The 25,525-nt window shown below is 41.2% G+C and overlaps 2 protein-coding genes across 6 annotated transcripts in view; one reads left to right on the forward strand and one right to left on the reverse strand.

Annotated features, from left to right (window-relative positions):
* LOC124188002 (protein lozenge-like) overlaps positions 1-5,320 on the forward strand; it is a 40,755-nt gene extending 35,435 nt beyond the window's left edge. Inside the window, exons 5-7 of one of the 4 annotated variants that reach the window (XM_046580278.1) lie at positions 3,338-3,493; positions 3,668-3,899; positions 4,082-5,320. In XM_046580278.1, coding sequence (XP_046436234.1) covers positions 3,338-3,493; positions 3,668-3,899; positions 4,082-4,106 — 413 coding nt within the window. In that variant the 3' untranslated portion in view covers positions 4,107-5,320. Of the gene's footprint in view, positions 1-3,337; positions 3,494-3,667 lie in introns of all 4 variants that reach the window. The other 3 variants (XM_046580270.1, XM_046580254.1, XM_046580262.1) reach the window with 3 other exon arrangements.
* A 3,049-nt stretch (positions 5,321-8,369) lies between these two features.
* On the reverse strand, positions 8,370-25,515 carry LOC124187979 (brefeldin A-inhibited guanine nucleotide-exchange protein 3). 2 transcript variants are annotated; one of them, XM_046580209.1, is made up of 23 exons: positions 25,195-25,515; positions 24,992-25,125; positions 23,892-24,026; positions 23,595-23,760; positions 23,383-23,512; positions 22,948-23,217; positions 22,566-22,796; positions 22,255-22,482; positions 21,754-22,127; positions 21,475-21,659; positions 21,243-21,405; positions 20,852-21,160; positions 20,541-20,763; positions 20,221-20,385; positions 19,724-20,132; positions 19,387-19,599; positions 18,442-19,291; positions 18,038-18,170; positions 15,619-15,847; positions 12,249-12,475; positions 9,884-11,549; positions 9,660-9,755; positions 8,370-9,424 (listed from the first exon to the last, which is right to left on the reverse strand). In XM_046580209.1, exons 1-23 carry the CDS (start codon positions 25,277-25,279, stop codon positions 9,395-9,397), a joined length of 6,651 nt encoding a protein of 2,216 aa, XP_046436165.1. In that variant the 5' UTR covers positions 25,280-25,515; the 3' UTR covers positions 8,370-9,394. The 2 variants fall into 2 exon arrangements, with proteins under 2 accessions (XP_046436165.1, XP_046436158.1); XM_046580202.1 differs by having other exon boundaries at positions 8,370-9,755; positions 25,195-25,514.
* Between the last annotated feature and the right edge of the window lie 10 nt (positions 25,516-25,525).

Raw genomic sequence — 25,525 nt, forward strand, 5'->3', positions numbered from 1 at the left:
TGACAATTAGCGGGAAATAAAGGAAAAGCTTTACCAGCTGTTCCTATCTTTGGAATCTCCTTCTGTTGTCATAATACAGCTGTGCTGCAAGTATGTTAATTCAGATGCAGTGTTTTTTGGTAACCTTCGCTCGTGCAAAAGTGAATTGACGTCTTTTTCTCGTTTATATTGACACTGCAGTGCTAATTCCATGTCGAATGAATCATATTGACCTATAAATTTTCTCGTGGAATCGGTACGAGCTGACTAACAATCGTTAGAAGGAACCCGCACCGGTTTTATACTGAATAAAAAAACTGGATGTTATTACGATTTTCACGGCACGATTCCGACTTCCGGGTCGTTAAACGCGCGAATTTCCCGCAATCGCGATAAGCTTGATACGAGCAAATTGTTCCGTCGTTGCTTTGACCGTCGCGTAAAATTGACGATGATGAAAATGATTAAACCGTATCACTTTATAAAACTGTCTATGTTACCCTGTAACACAATTCAAGTGCGTATCAGACCATTTTTATGAATTGTAAATTATTTTTGCCGCGAAATCGTCCATCCGGCAAGCGGATTTCGACTAATTGATAAAGTTACACAGCTCCCAAGTACCACGCTTATGCTTCAATTCCGTCGCTTAAGGCCGTTCGCCGCAGGCGTCAGTATAAACATGGGTTTCCCGCTTTGATATCCAGTTTATGCAAGGTTGGCTTTATTTACGAATTATATTCAACCAGAGGTGACCGTACGACTGCGTATTTCCAGATAGAACAAAGTGCGCGATAAAATCATTCCCGCACTAGTAGAAACTTGTTTCTCACCCGGTTTTTTGTGCGGAATTGTTCGACTAGTTTCTCCCAGGCGATGGCCGGCGATGCGTCAGTCACGTAGTTAAGCAATTGTCGAATATCGGCTCCTAGGCCAATTCCAGTCGACGCTTCGGTCCGGATCTTACGGGAAACCCGGACGCTTCAGGCGACGCAGGAAACCCACGCGGTGATTCGTCGACGAAGAGGAGGACTCGCCGAGGCGGGAACCCGTTGAAACTTTGAAAGGACGAAATCGATCTAGCCAGCTAAGTCGGGAGTCAAATCGTGAAGTATTTCCTTTTCCACGCGGCGAGATCTTGGCTATCGACCTTGTCTAGACGATAATTTCGTGTTACGAAATAGTGAAAGTGCAGGTCATTTGGCGAGAGGGATAGAGAGAGAAGCTTACATACTCGACTAGCCGTCGTGTGAAGGCATACGTGACTATTTGTTGGGGTTTCCCCGCTTTGACCCATTCATGATTCAAATATCAATAGCATGCGCAGGCGGCGAAGCATCGGTACGATCGATTTGCGTTCGACGAGGTGGGAATATTTAATGTCTTATATTTTACATCAGCTGTATTAATTAAACACCTTGGGGCCCCCGATTCCACGGAGACGACAATACCGCAGAGCGTAGAAGCCGTGACAACGATAAAAGAAAAAAAAGTAAAAAGTTAAAGCACGTTCAAAACATTGACAAACAGTTTTTGCCTACGCTTCTCTCTCGGTGAAAGAAAACTTAGTGTGTGCAGGTAGTAACGACTCAAGATCAGATGCCTGTTTCCGTGTAATTTTTGACAGGTACGTTTAATGATCATTAGTGATCGATGGATTTTCAAAATCGATTCGTCAGCGCTGTGTAATTGACCTTAAAGTTGTCTAAAAAAATGTCCGACAGTGATTTGGCACTTATCGCGATTGGACATCGCGAGCTTTGGTATATCTCGTCGCCTCGAAACTCTTTTCATTCTGTTAACGAAAACTGCGCTTAAGCAGTGACGCATTCAAATCGTGCGATGAACAATGGAGGTGTACGTAGGCATACGCGGGCAGCTACTCCGAAGAACTTCGATATTTATATTCACTCGTGCGACGACAGTGGATCAAGCATTTCGGACAAAGATGCTTCGAGGAGGCGAGGAAGGAAAGGAGAAGTGTGATTTGATTCATGTCCTTGTTCAGCCTGCTGCAACCTGTTTGATTAAAATAATATTTTTGTGCCTCGGAGCGTAGCCAAGGACAAACTAGCGAGAGTATATATCTTCGACGTTTTCTTTACCCGAATCGTAATTTTCAAGTTTGCTTTTGCGTGTGCGTATTTACTTCCATTTTGCACGGTGTGATGTCATTGCTCGTAACACACACGCACCGCGTAAGGTATACAGACCTATATGACGTCTTCGGATTTCCAGTTCCATAATACGCATAGTTCAGTCTCGGTCCATATATCGCCCCGCGTGAATCACCGAGTTTAAGCTAATTAATATGTCAGCGTTACTCGTTAAAGACATAAATTAGGGACAGGAGGAGGAGGAGGGTAGACGCGTTAGTAAAAATGCTGCCTATTAGCCGGACATGCACTCGTCGACGATTCGTATACGAATGCCATGGACCAGAGATCGTCGCATAGAGCCTAATGGCAAATAACGGAAACTCACGTCAGCCACAAATCGAGACACGTTAATTGACGATTTGGAAATTTGTACGATAAAAAAAAGTATCAAATCATCTACACAAGTATTCCTACCTTTACGTGGTATATTGATGAAGCAAAGATGCAGGTGGAAATAACCACGAATATTATATTATAACAAAAGTTCCCGTTTAAGCAGTAAAAGTGACGTGCTTAACTGGGCCTCGGGCCTCGGGCCGGACGTGAAGTGGCGTGATGCGAAGTGGGGGAAAACGCTAAGGTTTCTCGGTGAAACGTCCGAGTACCTCGGGCACAACGTCGCGATGCCACGGTGATCGTTGTGTGCGTCTGACTATACGCGTAAGCAGCGTGAGTAAGAAATCGTCGGAAATCCATGAATTGGTTTAGGCCTACCAGCTGCCCATCATCGCATCCGTACCGACTTGCGAGACTTCGAGAATCCCGCTATATCGTTACGCAATTTGGTTACATCCGACTCGGGGCGAATGACTCGATGATGAAGAGAACGGAGAAATTCAATCTCGGGTACACAGGTACACAGGTACACAACCGCTCGAAGTAGGCGTTCCGGATGCGCCCGACGCGATGACAAATCTCTTGTCGTTGAACACGGTAATGCTGATTATCCATACATTTATTCCCCTTCGTCTAATCATCTCGAGTTTATAGTTCTCGAAAGCTTGAACCGAGGGCCAGATTCGATGAAATTAATCGATGCCGCAAAATTGCGGAATGTAGCGAGTAGTATCATAGTCGCGAATCACGGAATTGGGCCTCTTTCGTACTTCGAAGAAGGTCGCACGATCTGGCGGTGCCAACAGCCACAGTTCGCTCAACCGTTGGGAGTAAAAGTTCCTTTTTTCGTTTTTTCGTTTCAGATACCGGCGCCGGGACCACGGACTGGTATCCTCCATCGAATTCGTCTTATACCGGGGCTGGTAGCGGGCCCTATTCTCCACTACCAGCAGCCTTCTCCTACCCAGGTGAATCGCTATCGCACCACCCAACGACGGAGCCCGTGTCTTTACCATCCGGTAAGTCGAATAGACTAGAGCTTCAACCTTGCGATAATGTTGAATCCAAGGTTCTTAGATCGCTGGGTGTACGATACGTTACGAACAGTTGGCACGAAGTTGAACTGAATTTTCCACGAGTCGTTTCGTCTCGTAGAGGTCCATCTCGTAGTAAGTGTGACGATTGAATTGCAGTTATGGGCGATACTCCGCAAGACACGTACACGCCTAGTTACGTGTCGACGCAGTATCCTCACGGGCCGACGGCGACGCTGCCGCTGGTACCAGCGAAATCGTCCGAGCTTGAGATTTTGGGGAATAACGGAAGTGGGGAAGGTAGCGGAAGTCCAGGGTATCACTACGGCTCGTGGGCAGCGAGCCCAGCGGCCCCGGTCCTGCCCCACAACTACAACCCCAATCATCAGGGGTACTACAATCCACCGCAAAATTATATCAATCCTCCACCGATGGTTTTGTACCCTCAACTCTACAGCACTGTCAACCAAAATCAAATACACGTTCATTTACACGGTGATTTAAGCGAGGAACAAGTCACCATAGCTAGCGGGTTGAGCATTAGTAGTAACAGACTGGAAATTGGTGTTTTAGGAGAGGAAAGCGAACAGAGAAATGATGTCTGGAGACCTTATTAAAATTGTTTGAAGCACCATCACACCCTCCGTCTTCCCCCTCTCCTCGAACAAACACTGACAGGCTCGTCGATACAGGCACTCGAGTTTAATTCGTACGGAGAACTTGATGATCGATTTGGATACGCTTCGTGTCGATGGGACTTTGGAAGATTATAGAAAGTAAGGAAATTATTTTTTAGGAAAATTTAATAGAGCCGGAGGGAGGTACAGTTCTCCAACGAATAGATCGCCCGAAATCAATCGGAGGAACAAGGAACCTTCCGCAAAGAGTCATTAACAATTCGGACGCATATTTCCTTAGACTATTCTAATCACTGATTCATTATAATTAATTACGTGACGACTGGAAGATTTTCCTCTTCGGGCTGTTAGAAATACGGGTTTCCTCGTAGAGAATGTAAATTTAATACTATCCTTTGTTTGCTCAAAAATTTCTTCTCGGAATTTGTTTAATAATTTACGTTAACTTAAATGCATTAAAAATCTAATATTATGGTCAATTTTGAATAATTTTTAACGCCAGCGAATTTCTCATCTCGATTTAATTACCTGACCGTGTTGTATTCTACAAGACTTGACGTAGCTTCAATTAAGACTCGTGTTATCATCGGCTTCTCTCACGTAGCTACTATCAATGTCATAAACTCCTGCGGATTGCGAGCATTATTCATAGCTGTACATATTTTTTTTAAATCGTGTCTGACTTTACAAGGGTCCGGGGTAACCTGTTATACCTGCCCGGAAATACGGTCACGGACTGCATAAGATCTCATTATACCTACTTATTATTTACAATTAGATGCAAAAGACAAATCATAGAATCGGTATGCGTAATATCGGTAAATATTATCATGTTTTCAACGGTATAAGAAGAATAATAAATAAAAATTAATGGAAATGTTAGATGTTACATTTTAAACAAACATCATTGGTTGTACAACAGAGTTGTGAACTCATGTAATAGTGATCTAAACTTCTTCATAATTATAAGCAAATGTAATGTATAACTGTAAATCTTATATATATAAATATATAAATAGTGAATACCAATTGTATGATGCTACACACATCAGGACATGATTAATTTTAGTATTATATAAATGCATAGTTTATAAATACTAATAAAAATAATAGTAACATTAACTTTTTATGTAAATATACAATAATGCAATATTTTTCATGAATAAAATCTTGCCGGATTTGTTCCTATCGCTCTCTTTCACTTCAGCTCACACTGTGTACATCCTGTGTTAACTTCTGCCGGCAATGACGAGTCGTGGTGTCTCGGGACCATCCAAACCGCACGTGCAGACGTCTCTCAGGTAGGATGTGCGCATGCTCCTTCAAGTTGAGACGATAGTATAATTGAATTTTCATTACTGAATCTTTTTTGCGCTGTTGCAGATTCAGGCCAATGTATCAACCCATACACCTAGCAAATAAACCCGACAGTAGCCATGCCATATGTTCATTTGTGGTTAGCTGTTCTACCGCTCTGCCATGCCACCACTGTGTATGGCCACACTGCTCAACGCTACTGTTTCAATATCAGTTTTTGTTGTTTTTCTTGTAATTTTCTTGAACATCGTCCGCATCATCTATAAACTCAACGATAAGCTCACGTCCAAAATACTTATACAGTTGCTCTGAAAATGTGTGGCCTAGCATAGTTGGCCATTTACCGTGAACCAAGTATCTGAATATTGTTGTCACTTGAACAAAATTCCACCTCTCGATGTACGGTTTAACCCTAATTATCGCGAATGCAGCCTCAAATAAGCAGAAGGTGTCTGCTGTGATTCCAAGGAATAACGTACTGCGTGTAAGATATGCTGACAGAATTGTGCGCCTTGATGCAACGAAATAACAAGACTAGTTCGGCTTCACCTCAAATAAAGTCAGAGATGATGATGAAAGTGGGATTTTTGGCGCAAGCTCTTCGGGAAGAAACGTGACTCGATTGTTGCGTATTCAAAGTCAAGAATTGCGGGGCGGCTCGCGAGTTAAAGGTGGAAAAGAATAGTTCGCTAATATGAGTTAGGTTCGCCATGCAAGACGGCGAAGTATGGATCGTAAGCTCAGCTTTTTACGATGAGCAGTGACACTCGCGGGCGACCGCAGACGCGCCGACAAATCCACCGGCTCAACTATCTGCACTACAGAGGTTTACGCTCTCCGAAGACGACGTCTCCCGGCCACGTTATACGTGGAAGACAACGACGGCGAAGACTTCGGAATTGCCTAGCAATAATAGTGCGGTAATTATTCCAACTGCAACGGGCCATTTCGAGGAGACGAGCTCGACGACCCCTCGCCGAGGCCCGAAATTAGATTACAGTTCTGCGCAACTGATACAGGAAAATTCTGACGTTTTTCATAATTATTTTCAACGGAGCAGTGAGGAGAGTAAATAAAAAATAAGAGAAAAAAGAAATGAGAAACTAAGGTGAAAATAAGAAATGGGAAAGACGGCTACGGTGTTCTAGCCGGTAGTCGGTGGTTGATGATTGGGTGGTTCAATGCTCGTATCGGATTCCTTCGCGCTGCTTGAAACTTACACACAACGAAAATACAACCGATCAAATGTCCCTCAAGATTTTTTTCTTTTTTTCATAGCCTAGCAACATACCTCTTCGTCGCCCTGCCGATATCGCTGTCCAGGAAGCGGTTGACAAAGTTACGACTTGCTGTAGCTAAGCTCAGAACTTGCGGCGAAGAAACCACAGACTACAGTTAAACGCAAAAAGCATAAATAAATATTACGAATAGAAGGAGGAGGGACACGGCTTGGGCTTGGGTTGAGAGTCGGGAGTCAGAATCTATGGAGCAGGTACTCGGAGAGCAAGGCACACTTTGTGACCACCGTTTTGTACGGTACGTTATAGAAAATACTTGCGCGCATCAAATCTTACAACAACATCATACATAGTATTAAGGTTCGAAACCAAAGTTTGGATTTGAAGAGAGTGACGTCACCCAAACTTTTTTTTCTCTTGACGTCATCGATCTAAAATCGGCTAACCGAATTCCTCAGTCTGGAAACAACCGCGCAGTAGAGCGGACGTATGAAAATCGCGCTCCGCAGATTTCGAGTACCGGGTTCGGTACCTCCTGGATCCTACGCTTCATGTCCGCTACTTGGGGGAACTCGACTTTCAGGACAAGCACCTCGTGGTTCCTGCACTCCAGTTCTGCTACCTGGTGAAACTCGACTTCCAGGACACGCGCTCCGTAGTTCTGGCTGGCCAGATCCTTGACCTGGTTACTTTTGACCTTCGATACTAATTTTCCGTGTTTTGGCTGTCCAGGTCCTCCACCTGGTGGATCTTGACATCCAGGAAAAGCGTTCCGTAGTTCTGGCTGTCCGGGTTCTTGACCTGGTGACTTTTGACCAAGCGCTGCGTAGTTTCCGCGCTCCAGGTCCGCTCCCTGGTGAAACTCAACTTCCAGAAGAAGCGCTTCGTAGTTCTGGCTGTCCAGATCCTTGACCTGGTGACTTTCGACCTTCAGGATTAATTTTCCGTAAACTTGGCTGTCCAAGTCCTCCACCTGGTGGATCTCGACCCCCAGGTCAAGCGCTCCGTGGTTTTGGCTGTCCAGGTCCTTGGCCTGGTGACTTTTGACTTTCAGAACTAATTTTCAAGTTTACATGCTTGATTATTGAAAACGTCATGTTTTCTACTATCAAACGAATATGCATGCTTCAGATAAAGTTTTGAATCCGAAAAAAAACCAAACGACCAGGATCAACAAATTGCAATTGGTGAGTAGTTGACATAGTTATGCATAGGAATACATGACGATAACGTCGTTCAAGTAGAGCTTAAATTGCTGTACGTCGTGTTTCAAATCTGTTAGCACTTAGCTGATTGTTCTATGGTATTTTTTGACGAAATTTATTGTCGTAAAATCACAATACGTTATACTCGCATGCATGTGTAAACGTGATTTTTAACATTATATAGGAAAAATCTTACGGGCAGATTCGGTTTGCGTCACATGCACGAAGACAGTGTTCATTCTGTATACTGTGAAGCAAATACCAGAATTTTTTGGGGAGTCCATCGTGCTCCAGTCTCCCCCACAACTATGTCATGTGGTAAAACACTGACAACTTAGTAAACAAGCGCACGAGCACAAAAACCAGTTACACTAGGCATCCGAAATTAATCCGGTTTTAAAGCTAGTTTATATTGAACATTGACAGAGGACGATGATGAGCAGTAAAACAAGCCAAAGCCGTTTTTTTTTGTTGCATTTATTGTACAGTATATTTTATATTGTCTTGAGAGTACAATACTGGTAATATGCTCCGAAAAATAACATGTAAGTACATCTATTATATCCAAGGATTATTTTAGTACGTATATAGAGCGTTTTTTCTTTTAGATAGTATATACCTAATAATTGGCTTATCAACTCGGTATCCTCACTATGTCGTATTTATAATCATATTGCACATACGATACACGGAATCTGTTTTTTTAGTATGCATTGTTCTTATTTCATATTAAGATCTCTTTTCCCTTGTTTTGCGGTTAGAGGATACAAGTGTCAGAAAATACAACGGCAAAATACAATTTTAATTTGTGATCTTTTTTATTTGTAATAATATTTAAAAGTTCAACTGTAGACTTTGTGACATTGTATTATTGATAAAACTTTTCATTCAACTGATTAGCAACGACTCTAATATGGTATTGAAAATGGGATGGCCAATTTCTCAGAGGTCGGACTTGATCGGATTCGGAATTTAATGAAAAGTAAATGTATTGAGAAAAAAAAACATCACTACTCGTACAAAAATAGGTAAACGAATCAAACCGAAAAAAAAATCATTCAACTGTGCTCAAATTAGAATCTCCACAACCGGGCAGAACGTGATATTAAGTTCTTCCTAATTATACAAAATATACAAATCAGTTTAATCATAAATTGAAAAAATGACATATCTATAGGAAACATGTAATACTGCGAGATCTACTGTCACAATTAAATTATAACAGATAATACGGAAACGACTAAACTATAATTATACGCTTGTAAACAAAAACTATTACAATCTAGATTTGATAAAATTTCACCAATTGTATAAATGTCCCCATAAAACACGAGGGGTTTCAGGTACCTCATCCTGCAGCTCACCCATTCCTAATAACAACGCTAGCACTTATCTTTAAAAGTATAGACAGAAGATATAGATAGAAGGCAGCTAGAATCAAGTGATTGATGTCCCCACCATCCTAAGGAACATAACAAGGGTCAAGTATTACACCACTTTCGCTATAGAACCTGCAACCTAGATTTGAAAGAAAAAATAAAAATATGGCAATTGAAATGACAAGAATAATTTTGAAATTTATGCGTCTATGACCCGTTTCTTCCCTGTATAGAAAGCCTTGAACGGTAAGTTTTAAAGATTTAAAAAATCGCTGGTCTGCCTCTAGCGAGAGCGTCGTACATTAAAATTGATTGGATATCTGTTTTTAATTTGTTGAGAAGCCGTACAAGACCGCAATGCGATGAAATAATACCGCAAGATGCTGTTTGAGCGGAGGATCTGCAGCGTGTCGTGTTAAAATTTGGACGCCACCCACAAGGACCGGTAGCAAAGGTGCCAATTTCTCGTCCTGCATTGGAAAGATAAATAATCCGTACACTATTACTTTGAGGTGGACGATAGACTGGTCGAAAGTATCGCTCGATACTTCGTCCGGTTAAAACTGTTCTACCGAGGTAGAGAAAAATGAAAACTCACCGGTAACATGGAGGCCCACTGCAAGGCAGCGCTCAGAATCTCGGCCCAGGCTCTGCAGTGCGCTTCGCGATCCTTGAAGATGCTCTTCTTCCTCTGCAGCTCGACTTCGGGAGGAACGGGTGGCTGCTTCGCCTTTGTCTCCTCGGCAGTTTTATCGACGAGGAAAGGATTTGTGCGAAGTCCAAGCTTGCTACGCTTGTAAGCGTCGAGCAAAGCGGTCACTTTATCCTCTTCGACGGTCTTCACAGGCGAGCCGACACTCGATGTCTCGTCCTCCTCGAGACACGCGACTTTCGAGGTGTAAAGCTGCTGGGAACGATTGCTGGCCTTGGAAGACGACCGCGACTTCGGAGACTCCGAAACGGACTGCGAAGGTCTGACCCTGAGGGAATTCCCGGTTCTCCGATTGGCAGCCGAGGTCTTCCGGAGTTCCATGACCGACTGGGATCGCAGGGGTGGTGGCGAGCCTCGGATCCGCTCTTCGTCGCCGTCCCCAAATACGAACTTGAGGGAATTCTGCCTGGACAATGGCGTCGCTGCTGTTCCCATGAGGCGAGAGACTGCCCGATCCTTGGAGCATTTACTCCCGCGGCTTTCGACCCCCCGAAAATCAAGGTGGTCCAATCTCGAGGGCGCAACCGAATTCGCCCGGTTCATAACATCGTCGTCATCCAATGTGTCGACGTAACCCTCCCGAGAACTTTCGCGGGATTGATCCAAGTAGAGAATTCGATCGTTGATCGACCCCAGCCGGGAAGCGGGTCGCGAATTCTCGTCATACGATTCCGGTTCCGATTCCGGTCCGGAATCCGTGGAGTACTCGACCGCCAAATCGGAGAGCCTGAAGGGCCTCGATTCGTTCTCGGCGAGTCCCAGCTCCTCCAGTCCGCTCTCGTCGTCGAGGTTTGGATTGTATATCTCGACCTCGTCGTCGGACGAAGACGACGAACCCGTGTCTGCGTTTTCATGGATTCGGGGTACCGGCTCCACCGACAACTCGCTGCTTTCAGGCGCCGTGATCGAAGCCTCAACGACTCCGGATGCGCCTTGGAGTTTTTCCCCGCTGTTCCTGCGCTCCGACGTCTCCTTTCCCTTTATTTCTGGATAGTCGTCTGGCTGAGCGACCAAGAAGAAGACCGACTGACTGGCGAACTGATCAACTCGCGAGTGCTCTCCGTCCTTGTCGACGACAACCTCGACGTACATTTCGCACAAGTTGTCGAACGTCGTCTGCAGCTCTTTCAGGTACTTCGAAAGACTGGCGAACTTCTCCAGACTTTTTACGGTCTCATCCTCTGCAGTCGGTTCCACGGTTTCGCTGTCTTCCGAATTTCCTCTAAGAATCAGTTTCACTTTGTCAACGTCTGCTCCTGTTCTGGAAATCTCGTCCAGGCACAATTCGAACAGAGTTACAACTTTAATCGTCCAAGCAACACCGGCTTGCTGATACAAATTCGCTGCCTGATCGAGATTCGCCACCTTTTGTACCAGGAACTTGAGGCCGGGGCGGGAATCAAACTTCATCGCTGCCGCCTGTGACAAATCCAGAGCGGCCAGGAATGTGTCGATATGTGATGAATTCATGTATGGCAAGTATCCGGGTAAGGATTTTTCTGGGGTATCTGTTACCGACGATGCCGCCGGTTCTAAAATCACTTGCACCAGGCTAGAATCCAAACAAGACGTTACATTGGTTACCGTTCTTGTCCTTAAGTTTAGACTTATATTATTAAACCGTCAGGGTGACGACAATTTTGCTCAAATAAAATTCATTCACTTTTCCCGTCAAAAAAACTCCTTGATATTTTTCTACGAAGTTTAGATAATTTTCGGTCTCTTTTATGACTAAAGGCTCCAGAAATTGTGCACCTTCAATACATGAATGTGAATTCAAAAACACCTAGTACTGCTTCCTTTCACGCAAATAATTATAAATTAAACAATACTATTCCCGAAAGTTAGGTTGGCTAAATTTACAAAGCACAGTTGAATTTTAAAAACAATTTATAAAGAAGTACGTTTTTTCATGTGATCTATCATAATTCCCTGACTTTTCCCGGTTTTCCCAAACTGTCGCCACCCTGAACATTAACAGCCTTATAATTACTTAACGATATCTTTTATTTTGATAATACAAACTAAGAGTATACCACTTTTTTCGAGGGTGTAATCGAGAAAAATTGGTCGATAAGAATATGGGACACCGCAATGAAGCAAACTCCGAATCGCCATAATTATTCTGACAACTGGTTAACGTCACAACGTTCTGAATCCTATTCTATTTGGCGAAAGTTTGAAATTCATACAAGAGCTCCAACCTCAAGGCAGTCTCCCATTTCTTTGACAGTCGCGGATCATCCCTCACCTAGGAATAAGCTGCCTAGTCCCATGGAGAAGAACGCTAGCTATGCAACGAAGCAGCATCTGATGGACCAAGAGGCCAACTACCAGGGCTTTTAGCTGGACCCTGACTATGTAAAGATCAGGATTGAGAGTAGTCGTAATCGACGGTGGATAAAGTAGAAAAACAAAGGACCTCTCGTCAGCCGTTGACGGAATTTCTTCGGACCGTTGTTCATCGAGCAGAAATACCTGAAATGGGAACCAAGGTTTTCTTTTGTGTAAAATCGTACCACAAGAAAACGCTGCAATGATGGTGATGAAGGCGCGCACGCGCGTTCAAACAGTTCTATTGTAAAAACTGCTGTGTATGATTAATATACGTATAAAGTAATTGTATCGTTACAACTATTAGGTAACGATATAGTAACTGTATTATACATAGGAAAAACACGTGCGATCTACGTAGCAGAAGCAATCCTAAGTGTAACATGTGAGAAATACTGTTAAATAGCCATGGTCTCAAGCCATGGATTTCAGCGGTGACGTACTATATAAAACAAATTGTGCAACTTGATGGTTGGGTCTATAAGGTAAATGGGTCCTTCGCTATATGTATAATGTAACGTATTCTAGACTGACATGCAAAATTTTCTGTGAGGCCATTCAACGTGACTGATGGAAGGCGAGAAAGCAGCACGAACGCTGAAAAAACTGGCCGATTTCGCATAACTTATTCAACAAAGAATCATGATTATGGACAAAAATCATGATCCCAGAAACACTGGGATAGAAGTAACAAATGAACACTCGTGTGCGATGATTTCCTGGCGGTCAATCCAAACAGGCAGCTAATCGGCACTTCGGTTTTGGCAACTATAATCTCAAGTGTAAAATCACTATCTACCGTCAGCAAAAATGATGCCACTCCTTTTTTTATTCCTTTATATATTATATTATATAAAAACACGCCAACACTGCAAATCACAGTTAGTTCACGTGCCCACAGACAACTTTTGTTTGCCTCAACAGGTTCGCCTAGTCTGAAAACGGGCACTCCGCTACAAGGAAAATAGTAGAAAGTCTTATCTGCAATTGAAAAGAACGGCAAAGACTGCGCACAGATTAAAAAATTGCCAGTGAGCACGAAACTTCACAAACAAGATTTTCAAAATGGAAGATCGAAAAGATTGCAGATATGAAAGTAACACAAATGTGACAGTGGAATATAAAAAGGATATCAAACCAATGAACGAATAAGAGCAGTGACGATGAAGTGCCTTCTCAGCAAGCAATAAAAACGGGCAGCCATTCACCTCTGTATTTTTTCCTTTAACCATCAAAATCGAATGAAAAATTCACCAAGCGTAAGTTGAAATAAATGTATTCTATGTTTAACCACGGTACGTTTGATCCGAATTCACAATGTTAATGAAAATGATTTCAGAGTCAACTTTTGTCAGCATGGTAATACACGAGTATACAAGGACTTATATCAGTCTAGTTTTGCTAATTTTATCATTTCGAGAAACGAAAGGAGGTTCAGTCAACGTTTGTAAAATTGAATCCCCTGCGCAAAGACGTGTATCAAACGAAGGACCGAAAGACCAAACCGACCAGACTAATTTCATTCTGATTACTCAATACGTTCATTGTGAGAAAGAGTTGCTTTGGTAGCTGATTGAACGGGTAAAAGAACTAAAATCCATGACGTGAGTTACCGTAAATGGCTAGAGCCAGTGCGGCCCCATGTTCGTCGAAGTGTTAGTGTAATCTGGGGGTGTCGTGTGCTGTCTACAACCGGAGGCAGTTGTGTGGTTCAGTTGATTCGCTTGGTTCAGGTGGTTCAGGTGATTCAGTTGGTTCAGGTGGTTCAACAGTGTCGGCTCTATTCTGGTGTCATCGAAAGGCCCTGGTGGCAGAATCGCTGCGCTTTGCTTCCTGATGGCAGCCAGAGCCTCGCGCAGCTGGCTCACCTGAGCAGTCACATTAGACGGTCCACTCAAAATTGTTCGTAAAAAAATTTTCACCAACGCGTGGCATACGAAAAAACAAATCGATGTCGATAAATTGCATCAAGAAATATGGGTGGAATAGCTACGGCATTGGACTGAAATCAAATTGAAATTGTGAAAAATTATACGCAAACTTTGAATGGACTTCTACGCTACAACGTCGTGGGATGACAAAATAATTCGGCCTCCCAAGCTTCAGATATACATACATTATAGGAGTATGTATATGTCTGGCAGGTATGTAATTACGTGTGTACAATATACCGCATGCCCTTATCACGATTCCGAGAGCATAATTTTTTCATTGGATCGAAACATTAAATGGCTGGCCAAATTGATTTGATGATTTAGTTTATATCCAGAATTTCGATTGGATGCTAGAAATTTGATCTGAAAATTGGACTTTCCGAATTAGATCATTTTACACTATCAGTATACTAACGGAAATCACCTGCGTAACATCTAAAAGACACAAGATAAAGTAAAAAAAGTTTCACCACGCACAGACTTTTCGCAGTATTATAAAAAGTATATTTTAATTCTCGAATCGATTTACGGAGTATTTAGAATTCCTCGCGAGCGTATGAAAGTCTTGGCTTATCGGACGATTAGCCCAAGGCAATTGTTACGTGTGGATAGTACACTACACCGACTACATCTAAAGTAACACCGAGCCACAATCAAATCTCCGATTAAATCGACCCTCCACAAAAGTTCTGAATATGCGTTGATGCAAAAATAATGTCATTAACCTCAAGTTAGAGAAAATAAGGCTCCAAGAGTAGTAATTACGCGAGTAACAAATATAAAAAAATCCTGCACCACCGGAGGCGTACATGCCGGACTACCGGGGCAATAGGTAGATTACCAGCTCCTTATCACGCGAGTTTACACCGAGCTGTGGTCACCCTGGCGTATTCATATTCCTTGAATAAAAACAGAAAAATAATTAGGTGTGATATGTGAGTGGCCATTAAATTACCCGCATCGACTTTCGTTGTAGACCCAAATATTCATAATCGGTCGAAAATGGAGTCAGTGATTAATTGCAAGTAGTAATTTCTCATCACGTGTCTTGAAGTGCTAAAGTGGAAAAGAATTGAAATTCAGTACATCCGATGTCGGTTAACGAACCTCCGTGGAACGGGAATACATCATCAGCGCAGAGAATACACGACAATAAATTCCTGCAATTCTAAAAATTGTTTAGTAAACTGGTGACTGGCGAGATTGATCAGCAGGTTCCCGAATTTGGCTGCCGGAAGACTATGGAATATTGAATGCAAAGTGATAAGGAATACTCTAAATCTAGCATTTCACAAAACACTCCTCACAATTAGCTAGATTTTTCTCTTAAAAGTTTCTTTCGAGCAAACAGACCTGGGCGGCAAGCTGACGAAGACGCTCCGATTCTTCCGGGGTGGCGTCGCGACGCGCGGCGACCTTGACCTGGGCCACATCCCCGTAGAAAGATTCGGAACGGGCGGAAAATGCCATGGTGAGCTGGTGGAGCTCCTGGAGGGAATTTGAGCACGCCCGGTAGCAGGCAACTCCGCATACCTCCCACTGTTCGGGTGTCAGCATCGGACCTCCGCTGACGAGCACGTGCCTGTGAAAATTCAAAGTGAAGATCTTCGGATGCGACGAATGATTGATTCAGACTCGTATGAGCGGAATACGTGAATTATATCGGTGAATTATTAGTCATCCTGAGATGCCGACGTCCGAAACGTTGCTACGCGCTTTAATTGATCATTAAGAGATATGTGCAGGCTCGGGTCGGTTTTCGACTCTTGCTTAATATACGTCACGACGTAACCAAAGTGCGCAAATCGGTATGGAAAACAACACGGTTAATGGTTCCGCGAAGACGGATTGACCCGCTTCAATGTCAGTCGTGTCGTTGACTGTGGGGAATTTCAAAGATCGAATAAAAACACCTGGAAAATTGATTTCTTTCGCGTTGTCAGTCTCGCGGATAGTGATATAAGGAAAAGAAACGTATTGAAATAAATTTACAAATATGCAAAAGAACGCAAAGCTGTGCGCGCATAAGCTTCAACGCGATCGCGCGAAAAGAAACGGAAAAAACGAAAAGAGGAAAAAATTATAACGAACCGTATCCATTTACACGTATGAAGGAACCAAAGTGCAGCATATGCAAACTGCAGAACTTGAAATGATTTCAAGTTATTAAAAGGTCGTCGCAGGCGATTCGAATCTTTTATTGTTTATATTCTTTAAAAAAAGAGTGAAGACAAATACTGATATTTTGAATCGAAATGCTATTTTCATTGACCCCTTGTAATTAGGAGACGACCTAAATCACTTCTGGCCTGATTAACGAAAGAGTTCCGTGGCGGAGCTGAAACTGTTACACGCGATCAATGAAAACTGCGGTTTTTTTAATCCATAGCTTACGAGTAGCATAATTACATTTTTTAGCCAGAGGAAGATCGTTAATCGATTAAGGACTTATACCTAGAGACCGAGATTTTTTCGTCCGCGTATAACCTGTGGCAGTTTTTAAATTCATATACCTACGCGTAAGGTTACACCGATACCCCGAGAAGGGATAGAATTACTACTGGATGTGTGGGGCGTTATAATATGGGGTAAATGTGTCCGGAGTTGAATGACTGTATGTGCGTACGTATCATATAGGCAGACACTTGGCTGCATGCGGCGTGCGATCGGCGCACATCTCGTCACGCGTGTTTAGATGAATACGTGTATATGTTGTGCATACACACATTTATTGCGTACAAAATCGGCTTGGTAAAGATTTGCCTGTGTGCAACGATCAGCCGCGGGGTATTGAGTTCCCCGGCTGCCTTATTCTATCCGACAGCCTGTCAAGCTTCGTTATTATCTTACACACTTCGTTGCAGAAATGAGATTTTATAATTATTTACCCACTTTGCCCTGCAGTGACACACGGCGTCGTTACGCGCCCCGATACGTGGAAACTTCCGTGCAGCCCAACAATCGGAAAAGAATAGAAACGGAACGATTAGCAGAATTATGAATCCCATTTCTTTAAGTTTCCGAATTAAGCATGAGTTATTCCAATGAGACACTGTTCGTTTTAATCTGTTTATTCGTTTCTATTCGATTTTATCTGTTCTTTCCTATCCCGTCATATTCGCGACAATGCCACCTCTAATAGCTTGTTCGTTTCAATTATTTATTTAGAATAAGGGATGGCAATTATCAATCCGATTCAATTTTTTCTATCCGAATTAATTCTTTTCAAAGAATACGAAACATCCGTTTGGATAAGGAAATCGGAATACATCGTATTGAAATTCTCAATCCGTTTCTATTCTTTTCCGATTGTTGGGAGTCCTCAGCCAAAGGTGCAAAACGTGTTATTCTACTTTCAAAATACCCACTCAATTTCAGAGTATTGAACTGACATGTTTGTTTCTTTTTTTCTTACTGTTATTTTTCATCTCTTCTCTCGCGATGCTCAGACGCGTTTTATCTAATATCTGCACGTGCAACGTTTACTCAGAACATGGATATTAGGAAAAATTGTACAAACAATGATCTGATCAATGCTCTTCGGTTTAAATACGAATGCGCGCATTCTCTGTGTTTTTTAGAAATTCGCAAATAAAAGCCGTGAAGATGTATAGGCAAGGAAGCATTAACAGGTTCAAAATTTATCCTTCAGAATGCTTGTCTAAACGTAAACTCCGGAATATGTAACAATATTGTACATGATTGAACATTGTACACGGGTAAAATATCAATTCGTCGATTTCTAAGCTATGAAAAATCATGAAGTACTCACCTGATGCAAGCGCATCCCAATCTCGCTATACTCTCTGTGGGCTGCACCACACATTCTGCCATCACGAGCAGAAGTTGTTTCAGCATCAATGTGGTAGCTGGTAAAAACGTTTCGTTCCGAACGACTTCAGGTCCTAAAATTTTATACATTCAGTTATCCATTAAAAGAATCGGATCACATTTAACTGAATATAGTCTACTTGATTAGAACTTTTTCTGAACAGAATTGCATTGAACCGATGAAAATAAAATGCCTAAACAAAAATTAAAAAAATACGCAAAACGTTTAAAATGAATAAGCTTAAATGCTAACCGCTATCACGGATAAAATATAGTTTGGGATACAAGTAATAAAATTTTTTATTCCCAACCTAATGCTCAGATGACTGAAGCGTAAACAAATACCTTGCAAATGAGTGAGATAATCCACAACCAAGTCAGTTGTTAATCCACAACACTGTTTGAAATTAGGTGCAAAATTGTCCCAGCCACGAAAAATCTTCGATGTTTTTCTCAGCCAATTCTGAACCATTGGTAGTAGCAGATGATTGACGCAGTATAATCCGAAATCAGGTCCTGGGATATTTAGTATGTCTCGCAACAAGTGGAATAACGTTTCCAACGTATGCGGCTGGTACTTGCGTGGACAGATCATGGTAGCACTAGCGAGCCCTTCAATGAGCAAATACCAAACCCTTAGTATTCCGCTTGGTTTATCCAAGTTTTGTAACGTAGTAAGAACACCGTCCGTAGTTGATAATACTTTGTAAGACATTTCTTGGATAGTTTCATGAGGAGGGTCACCGTTTTGAGCAAAGGTCGTTAGTTCCAGATTCGGAATGACCGCATCAACATATTGTGGTATTGTTGAAACTTGGATTCTTTGTGCTGAATGGAATATCGGGCATGCAGGCATACAGTACATTGATGCTAAAATGTCGCTGCAGCTTAAAAGGTACTTCAAGCTTTCGACGCAGAGTTGCATTTTCTTTGATTCTGTTTCTTCCTCAATTCCGTTATCACTAGGACCTCTGACATGTCGCAGTAAGCATAATATGCAGTCTAGAGCCGCATTCGCAAACACCAGAGTATTGTCAGTCGACAGAAATACTCTAAACACTTCAAGGAGGGGCTCTGATTCTATAGACTCTGAATTTCCAACTGAAGCGACCCTCAAAGCTCCAAACAGAGGACGCCACCCTGAACGAATTTCTGTTCGATTTGTTTCGACGAACTCACAAATGCAGCTCACAATCTGTGATACATATTAATTAATTGCCGTTATTTGATCATAATCTCAGTTCGTAGGTACCACAAATAAATGACTTGGTACTGAAGTTCTCAACCCACCTGATCTTGTACATCGCCGTCACATAATTCTAAGCAAAGTAAATTTTCAAAGGGCTTGAAGAGAGCCTCATTAAAATGAAAGTGTGGTAGTTCGATCTGTTCATTCAATAACGCGGCGACCGACTCGTGTATGCATTGTACAGCTTTTTTAGAAATTGCGCGATCCTTGTGGCAAGCAGCTTCCATAAAATGAGGCCCCAGGATGCTCCATACCTAAAAAAAGATAGATAAGTACATAGATAGATAGTATTTATCTATACAAAGTTGCACTTGTAAAGATTCATCATTTTTCTACACCTCGACTTGGAAATTTTATACAGACAAAAACCATGCTTACCCTCATGATATGGATTAATGGTCGGCCACTCCTGACGCACTTTAACATCACTGCTCCTAGTCTTGTCAAAAGTAGCACATTCAAATCATTTTCTCTTGGTTTAGTTCGCCGCCACCAGAGCCGTTTATTCTCTTTCGATCCATTTGTCGTCTTAAACAATTGCGCTTGACTCGCTTTACATAGAGCATTCAAAAATGAGCACAGTGCTCTCAAATTCAACTTTAATGCAGCATCTTCGAAAAGTCTATCAACTAACTGTGATAACACGCAAATTATTTTAGCTGCATAATCAGCAGGCAGAATGCCATTGAAATGGTTATCAGCATTAGATTCCTGTATAATTTCAGGGATGGAATCTGTTGTCACGTTCTGATTGTATGGAGTTGAAAGGAAACTGTATACGTCAACACTGAAAAAATTACAGCATTAAAATTTACACATTTTGTACAGTTGACTTTTAATCAAATGTTCATAATAATTGTAGTATTGTAACGCACCAAGTTTCATCTTCATCTGTTAGATTAAAACTAAGATTAAGTCTTTCTTGGGTTGTTTTATTTTCTCCTATATTAGTATCTTTCTTCTGCAATGCCTTTGGTAAACTGTGATTTTGAGTTTTGCTAAAGAATCCGTGCTCCAATTTGCATACGTACAAACAACATCTGAAACGGAAGAAACCACTCCATAAAACCAACTTATTCTCACATGTCATATGTAACGAATTATTGCGTACTATATTTTGTGCCCTCCGAAAATATTAACATTCAAATCAAAATTTTTAGATTCCATGATAATTAAAAATAACTGAAGCACTTACATAAAAACATGTGGCCAACAATCACTACTATGACTTCCTAACTCAAGACCTCTGGCTAGGAGAACTTCCATACTCAGTGCATGGGACGTATGTAAGTTAGCTCCTCTATTTTGTAACTTAAGTCTAAGAACATCTTTTGTCCGTCTTAATTTTGATGTAGACTGTTCGCTACAGGATGCCTTAGCAAGGAGAGAGAAAATGGAACCACAACGATTCTGGAGGCCTGAAAAAATATGAAGAATCCTGTATGACTGATCAATCGCAATCAGGTATGGAAGCAGCAGAGCTGCAAATTTGCATACAATCTATACCTAAAATATTACTCAACGTTGCAGCTTTATGCAATCCCTCAAGTGCCATCACAACTGTATCTTTCACGCCTCTTCTTCCACCTTCTCTATTAAGAATCCCTTTGGAATTTTCTTCATTCGATGGATTAAGACCTGCCGTTAAAACAGTCATCATGCTCCCCCAGCAGCAAGTAAGTACTCGGCGTGATAGTTTGGCTCCTGCCTCTGCTTCTGGTGAAGGTTCGATGTGTGATGGTTGAGCTCTTTCTAGTCGGCGGTAGTCTGACAAAAGTTGACCGCTCTGAAGAGTACTGCCCAGGCCGTCGATATCTGAAAAATATTTGATCAAGCACAATGGTTATTTTATGTCTAGTCTTCGTTCCCCTCTTTTACATATTTCGCAAAGTCTTACCGGTTAGTACATTCACAAGCGCATTATTCTCTTTTGTATTTGGATTATATCCGCATTTTTCTAGAAGATTACATGCCAAAACTTGTTGATACAGTTCAGATAGCCACGTGGCTGAAAGATATACCAGTACACCAGAGCCATGAACTTCCTCGACAAATTGCTCCTTTAAATGCATTGAGTTTTATTATTTTTGGTGATTTACAAAAAATGGTCTCAATGTTAAGAGACGTACCTCACTGATCGGTACTTGTCGAGTATCGTCGTTGTAATAATTTATTTTGATCAACTTCAAGTTCAACAGCAGTGCGGCATAAGTTGCCAAATAAATTCCATCAGCGTTCATTATAGTTATCAGGGCACATGTATCTACGCTGGTGTCTCCCTGAGCTTGTAATTTTTGTTGCTCTGCAAAAACCCCTGCGTAAAAAATGAATGAGAGGTATGTATCCTATGCAACAACTGTCAAATGTTAAAGTTTTAGAACTAGAGTGTATGTTACAGAAAATTTCACCTTGGCAGTATTCAGAAGCAAAAGATTGAAAGGCTTCGTCAACCTGAATATTACTCCTCAGAGTTGATACCATTGGAATCAAATCTGATATAATAGTCTTTGCAAACAATCTTGCATTATGCCTTTCAACATCGACATTGCACTCTTCGGCAATCTGTCTTCCGACATGCAGGCACTTTGGCAACTTTTCTAATCTCAATCTTTGCTTCTCATTTTCTAACGAATAATCATTCTCATCTAAACTGTTCTCTTCATTTATGTCTGATTCGTTTTGTGGACCTTCTGTGTCTGACGAATCACCGTTCTCAGAGAGCCCATGACCAGACGAATCTGACTCAGAGTTATTAGCTTTTTTCATAAGCTCTAGTTGTTCGCTATATGATGAAAATATATTCCACATTATATTCGGAAGTGTATAAGTAACTAATTGATTAATGGTTATTAACGAATGACCATCGAAGAATAAATTGATCTCCATTTAGTGCCCGTGAATTCCCTTACCGATAAGTTTTTGGCAGCCTAGCCATACTCTGGTAAGTTAACGGACCTTGATAGTTACAGCTATCAAGATCTTCGTAAAGACTATTGATTGTACAAGTGTAATCATGACTGATAGCTTTTCCTTCACAAAGCTCCTGCAATGCAGATAGCATAGCAACAACACAGGAAACAGAGGCATGAAGTACCAACGGCCCAGCTGTTGTGGATTCTTCTATTGAATCCATAACTCTGGAAGATGAATAATGATATAAAATAAATGTAACTAATCTTTGGCCGAATTGAAGATCGTTGGTTAAAAGTTGAAGACCTACAGTCGCATTAATGCCATGTCGCTTTGTTGACTTCCTTTTTCATCTTCAACCAGCAAAGGTCCTGCAAAATCTACCATTCTACTCGGACTACGCAACAACTCCCGAAGTGCTTTTAAAGGTTCTATTCTGTGTTGTGGTGGTGGGTATAGTAACATTCTGTGAAATACTGATTCCAGTACCGGGCGAAGCGACCCAACACAACCAACCAAACGGACCAATTCTGTTCCGATACTGAAATTTGTAAATTAAATTATTACACTAAATTTTCATAGGTATATTCCAAATATGTTATATAAAACGCCATAAAGTATATCTAATCAGTGCGGAATTACTTTTTTCGACACACTTTGAGCCAAGTTTGCTTGCCACTGTAATATCATACCTATAAACAGTTTTAGCCTGATGGCTGTCAAAACTCAAAGCTGTTGCTAAGTAGCCTGACCCTCTACCAACTTCCGTATCTTTTCCTTCCCTGGATATAAATGTTTTGTCAACTCTTGGAGTACCCAGAAAAGCTATGAGCGCAGGGCAAAACTTTTGCCACAAGAATGTCGTGAAGTGCGCATTAGTATGGATTTTCTGCGGAAGAGATGATATCAATGTGTGCAAGCATTCTAGAAGAAACACAACTGTTGTTCCATTACGGCCGTTTCTGGAATAATGATTGAAAAATATTAGATTAAACTTAACTTTGCAGTAATAAGTGCGCATTTTAATACTGCGGTGACATTGTTCGAAGAATATTAAAATGAATTTTTTTTTTTCTACAGAAGTTCAACTGTAAATGTTTCGTTTGATTTCTTTCAGCAATACTTACGTTTGAGCTTCATCTAATTTGCTACAGATATATTGTAGTATAGGTATCGCCTCATTAAAACAAGATACCCCTCTTTCATGAATATTCTTATTCTTTTTGGCATTCTCGTCCATTTCTTGACATTCTTCATCTGTAATAAAAATATTTAGTAGTTAAAATTTGTGGTATATACTAAACTACATCCTAAGCAATTAAATATCTGTTCATATTGCCTAGAAATAAGCAGAAGGATCGAAGAGTTTGGCTGGTAGCTGCCTGTGCCGCAGTTCTAACTGCTTGGTTTCCATTTTCAAAGGCCTCGCTACAAGTTGTTAGTACAGCAATAATGAGACGACCATTCATTGTCCAATATGAAGAACATGCAACTTGCAGTAGCACCTAGGAAAAATTTTACGAATAACATCAATAATAATATTAATGACTTGATTGGTTTAAAATGAATGACAGGTAAAAACAGCCTAGACTGTATTTGCACTTCATTTCTGTTTTCAATTTTACAACTAACTTACTTTTAGCATGTCTGTCTGTGCATCGTCTGACTGGGATAATATGGAACTCATAGTATGGAGCATTTGAGCTGGAAGCCACAAGGAATCATCCTCCGGCTCATAAGGAGACTGAAATCTATCGTCCCTCAGCATTTTCTGCCATAAAACATAAATGAACATTAATTGCATATAACCACTTATATCTATAAGAAATTATTCTATTCAATTTCAATTAGAAACAAAATGTTTGTTTGAATAATCCTGAAAAAATAACTCATTGAAGCGAATAAGTATAAATTATCTTAGAAACATTTAATGTCAAATTTAACACTATATATTAGTCGATTAAAAAAACGACATAAGCAAATAAGTGAAACATAAGCAGAGTGCTTGATATGTCAGTAAAAATATGTTATATATTGTGTAATCAGTGTCGAAACCGTGACCAAAAAACTTAGAGCTTCTCCCATTGCAATAAAAATCATTTGGCATGAGCTTCAAATTTTCAGAATATATTCAAAACGCTGTGATAACAGGAGAAAGAGACTGAAATCAAAAAAATAGTTTCCTATTTCTTATTGATCAACTTTCACTGTATAACAGGTCTGAAATTGCAAGGAGACATGTAAAAACAATCAATTGGTAAGCAAAAACTACTGTCTGAATATCGATTGGTAACTTGCTAAATAACACAGCTCTGAATGAGTTTCTAAATCTAGTCAAGCTGCTCAAAGTATTTTACAAAAAATCATGAATTCTGAAAACAAAAATTTGTGGCACAATGATCTAATTTTAACGTTAATTATATTCTTGGAACAATTTTTTTCAGTTAAAGTATAGTTTCACTTCGAAATATAATTTAAATATTTTTATACAGTTATCGTCAAAACAGTAATTAGTAGAAAAAATTAGTCAGCGTCAGAAATGTGAATGTGTGCAAGCTGTGTAGCATAGTGAGTATCATATGGTGAAAGCACTATCAGTAATTATACCACCCAGGATGTGGTTATTGCAAATACGAGGGTGTTACACAGTGAGAGTGAGGCAATGTACGAGCGATAAGGAAAGCTGGCCAAATAAAGCGAACAGCTGTGAATATCGGGATCATTAGAATGCATTACATGTAGGCCAGCAAGACCAAAGGCGACAAATTTGCTTCTCCTTGTTTCGAGAGCGAGCTGACAGGTGTGGAGGCATTTCGCCCGCAGTTCGTGCGGGGGATCCCGCAATAGACCTTGCTGCTTGTCTAGGAAATCTGTGGGAGAAAATAAGTGAGTGAAGAATCAAAAAATGGATAAGATAAGATGTTCAATGTTTAGCTCACCATGTGCCTCTTGCGCCGATTTACGTATGTTTGGTAATTTCGCGTGCGAAGCCTCCTTGACGATCTGCAGCAGGAGGTCCTCCATGACAGAACCATGCAACAAATCGATAAAGCGAGTACAGAACCCGGAGACGAGATAAAAATGTCCTACGAGTCCAGAATAAACTCGGAACAACGCGGCGTAGTCATTTCGATATGAGAATTATATTATTTACTTAAAATCTTGTCTAATAATGGATTATATTCGACAACTATCGCGAGTGTTCTGCTTTTGATATTTCTCAAATTTTCCGCTGCACGCTCGTCCACTCAGCAGCGCCGCTGCGATCGC

The sequence above is a fragment of the Neodiprion fabricii genome, chromosome 1 (assembly GCF_021155785.1).
Source record: "Neodiprion fabricii isolate iyNeoFabr1 chromosome 1, iyNeoFabr1.1, whole genome shotgun sequence".
NCBI lineage: Eukaryota > Metazoa > Arthropoda > Insecta > Hymenoptera > Diprionidae > Neodiprion > Neodiprion fabricii.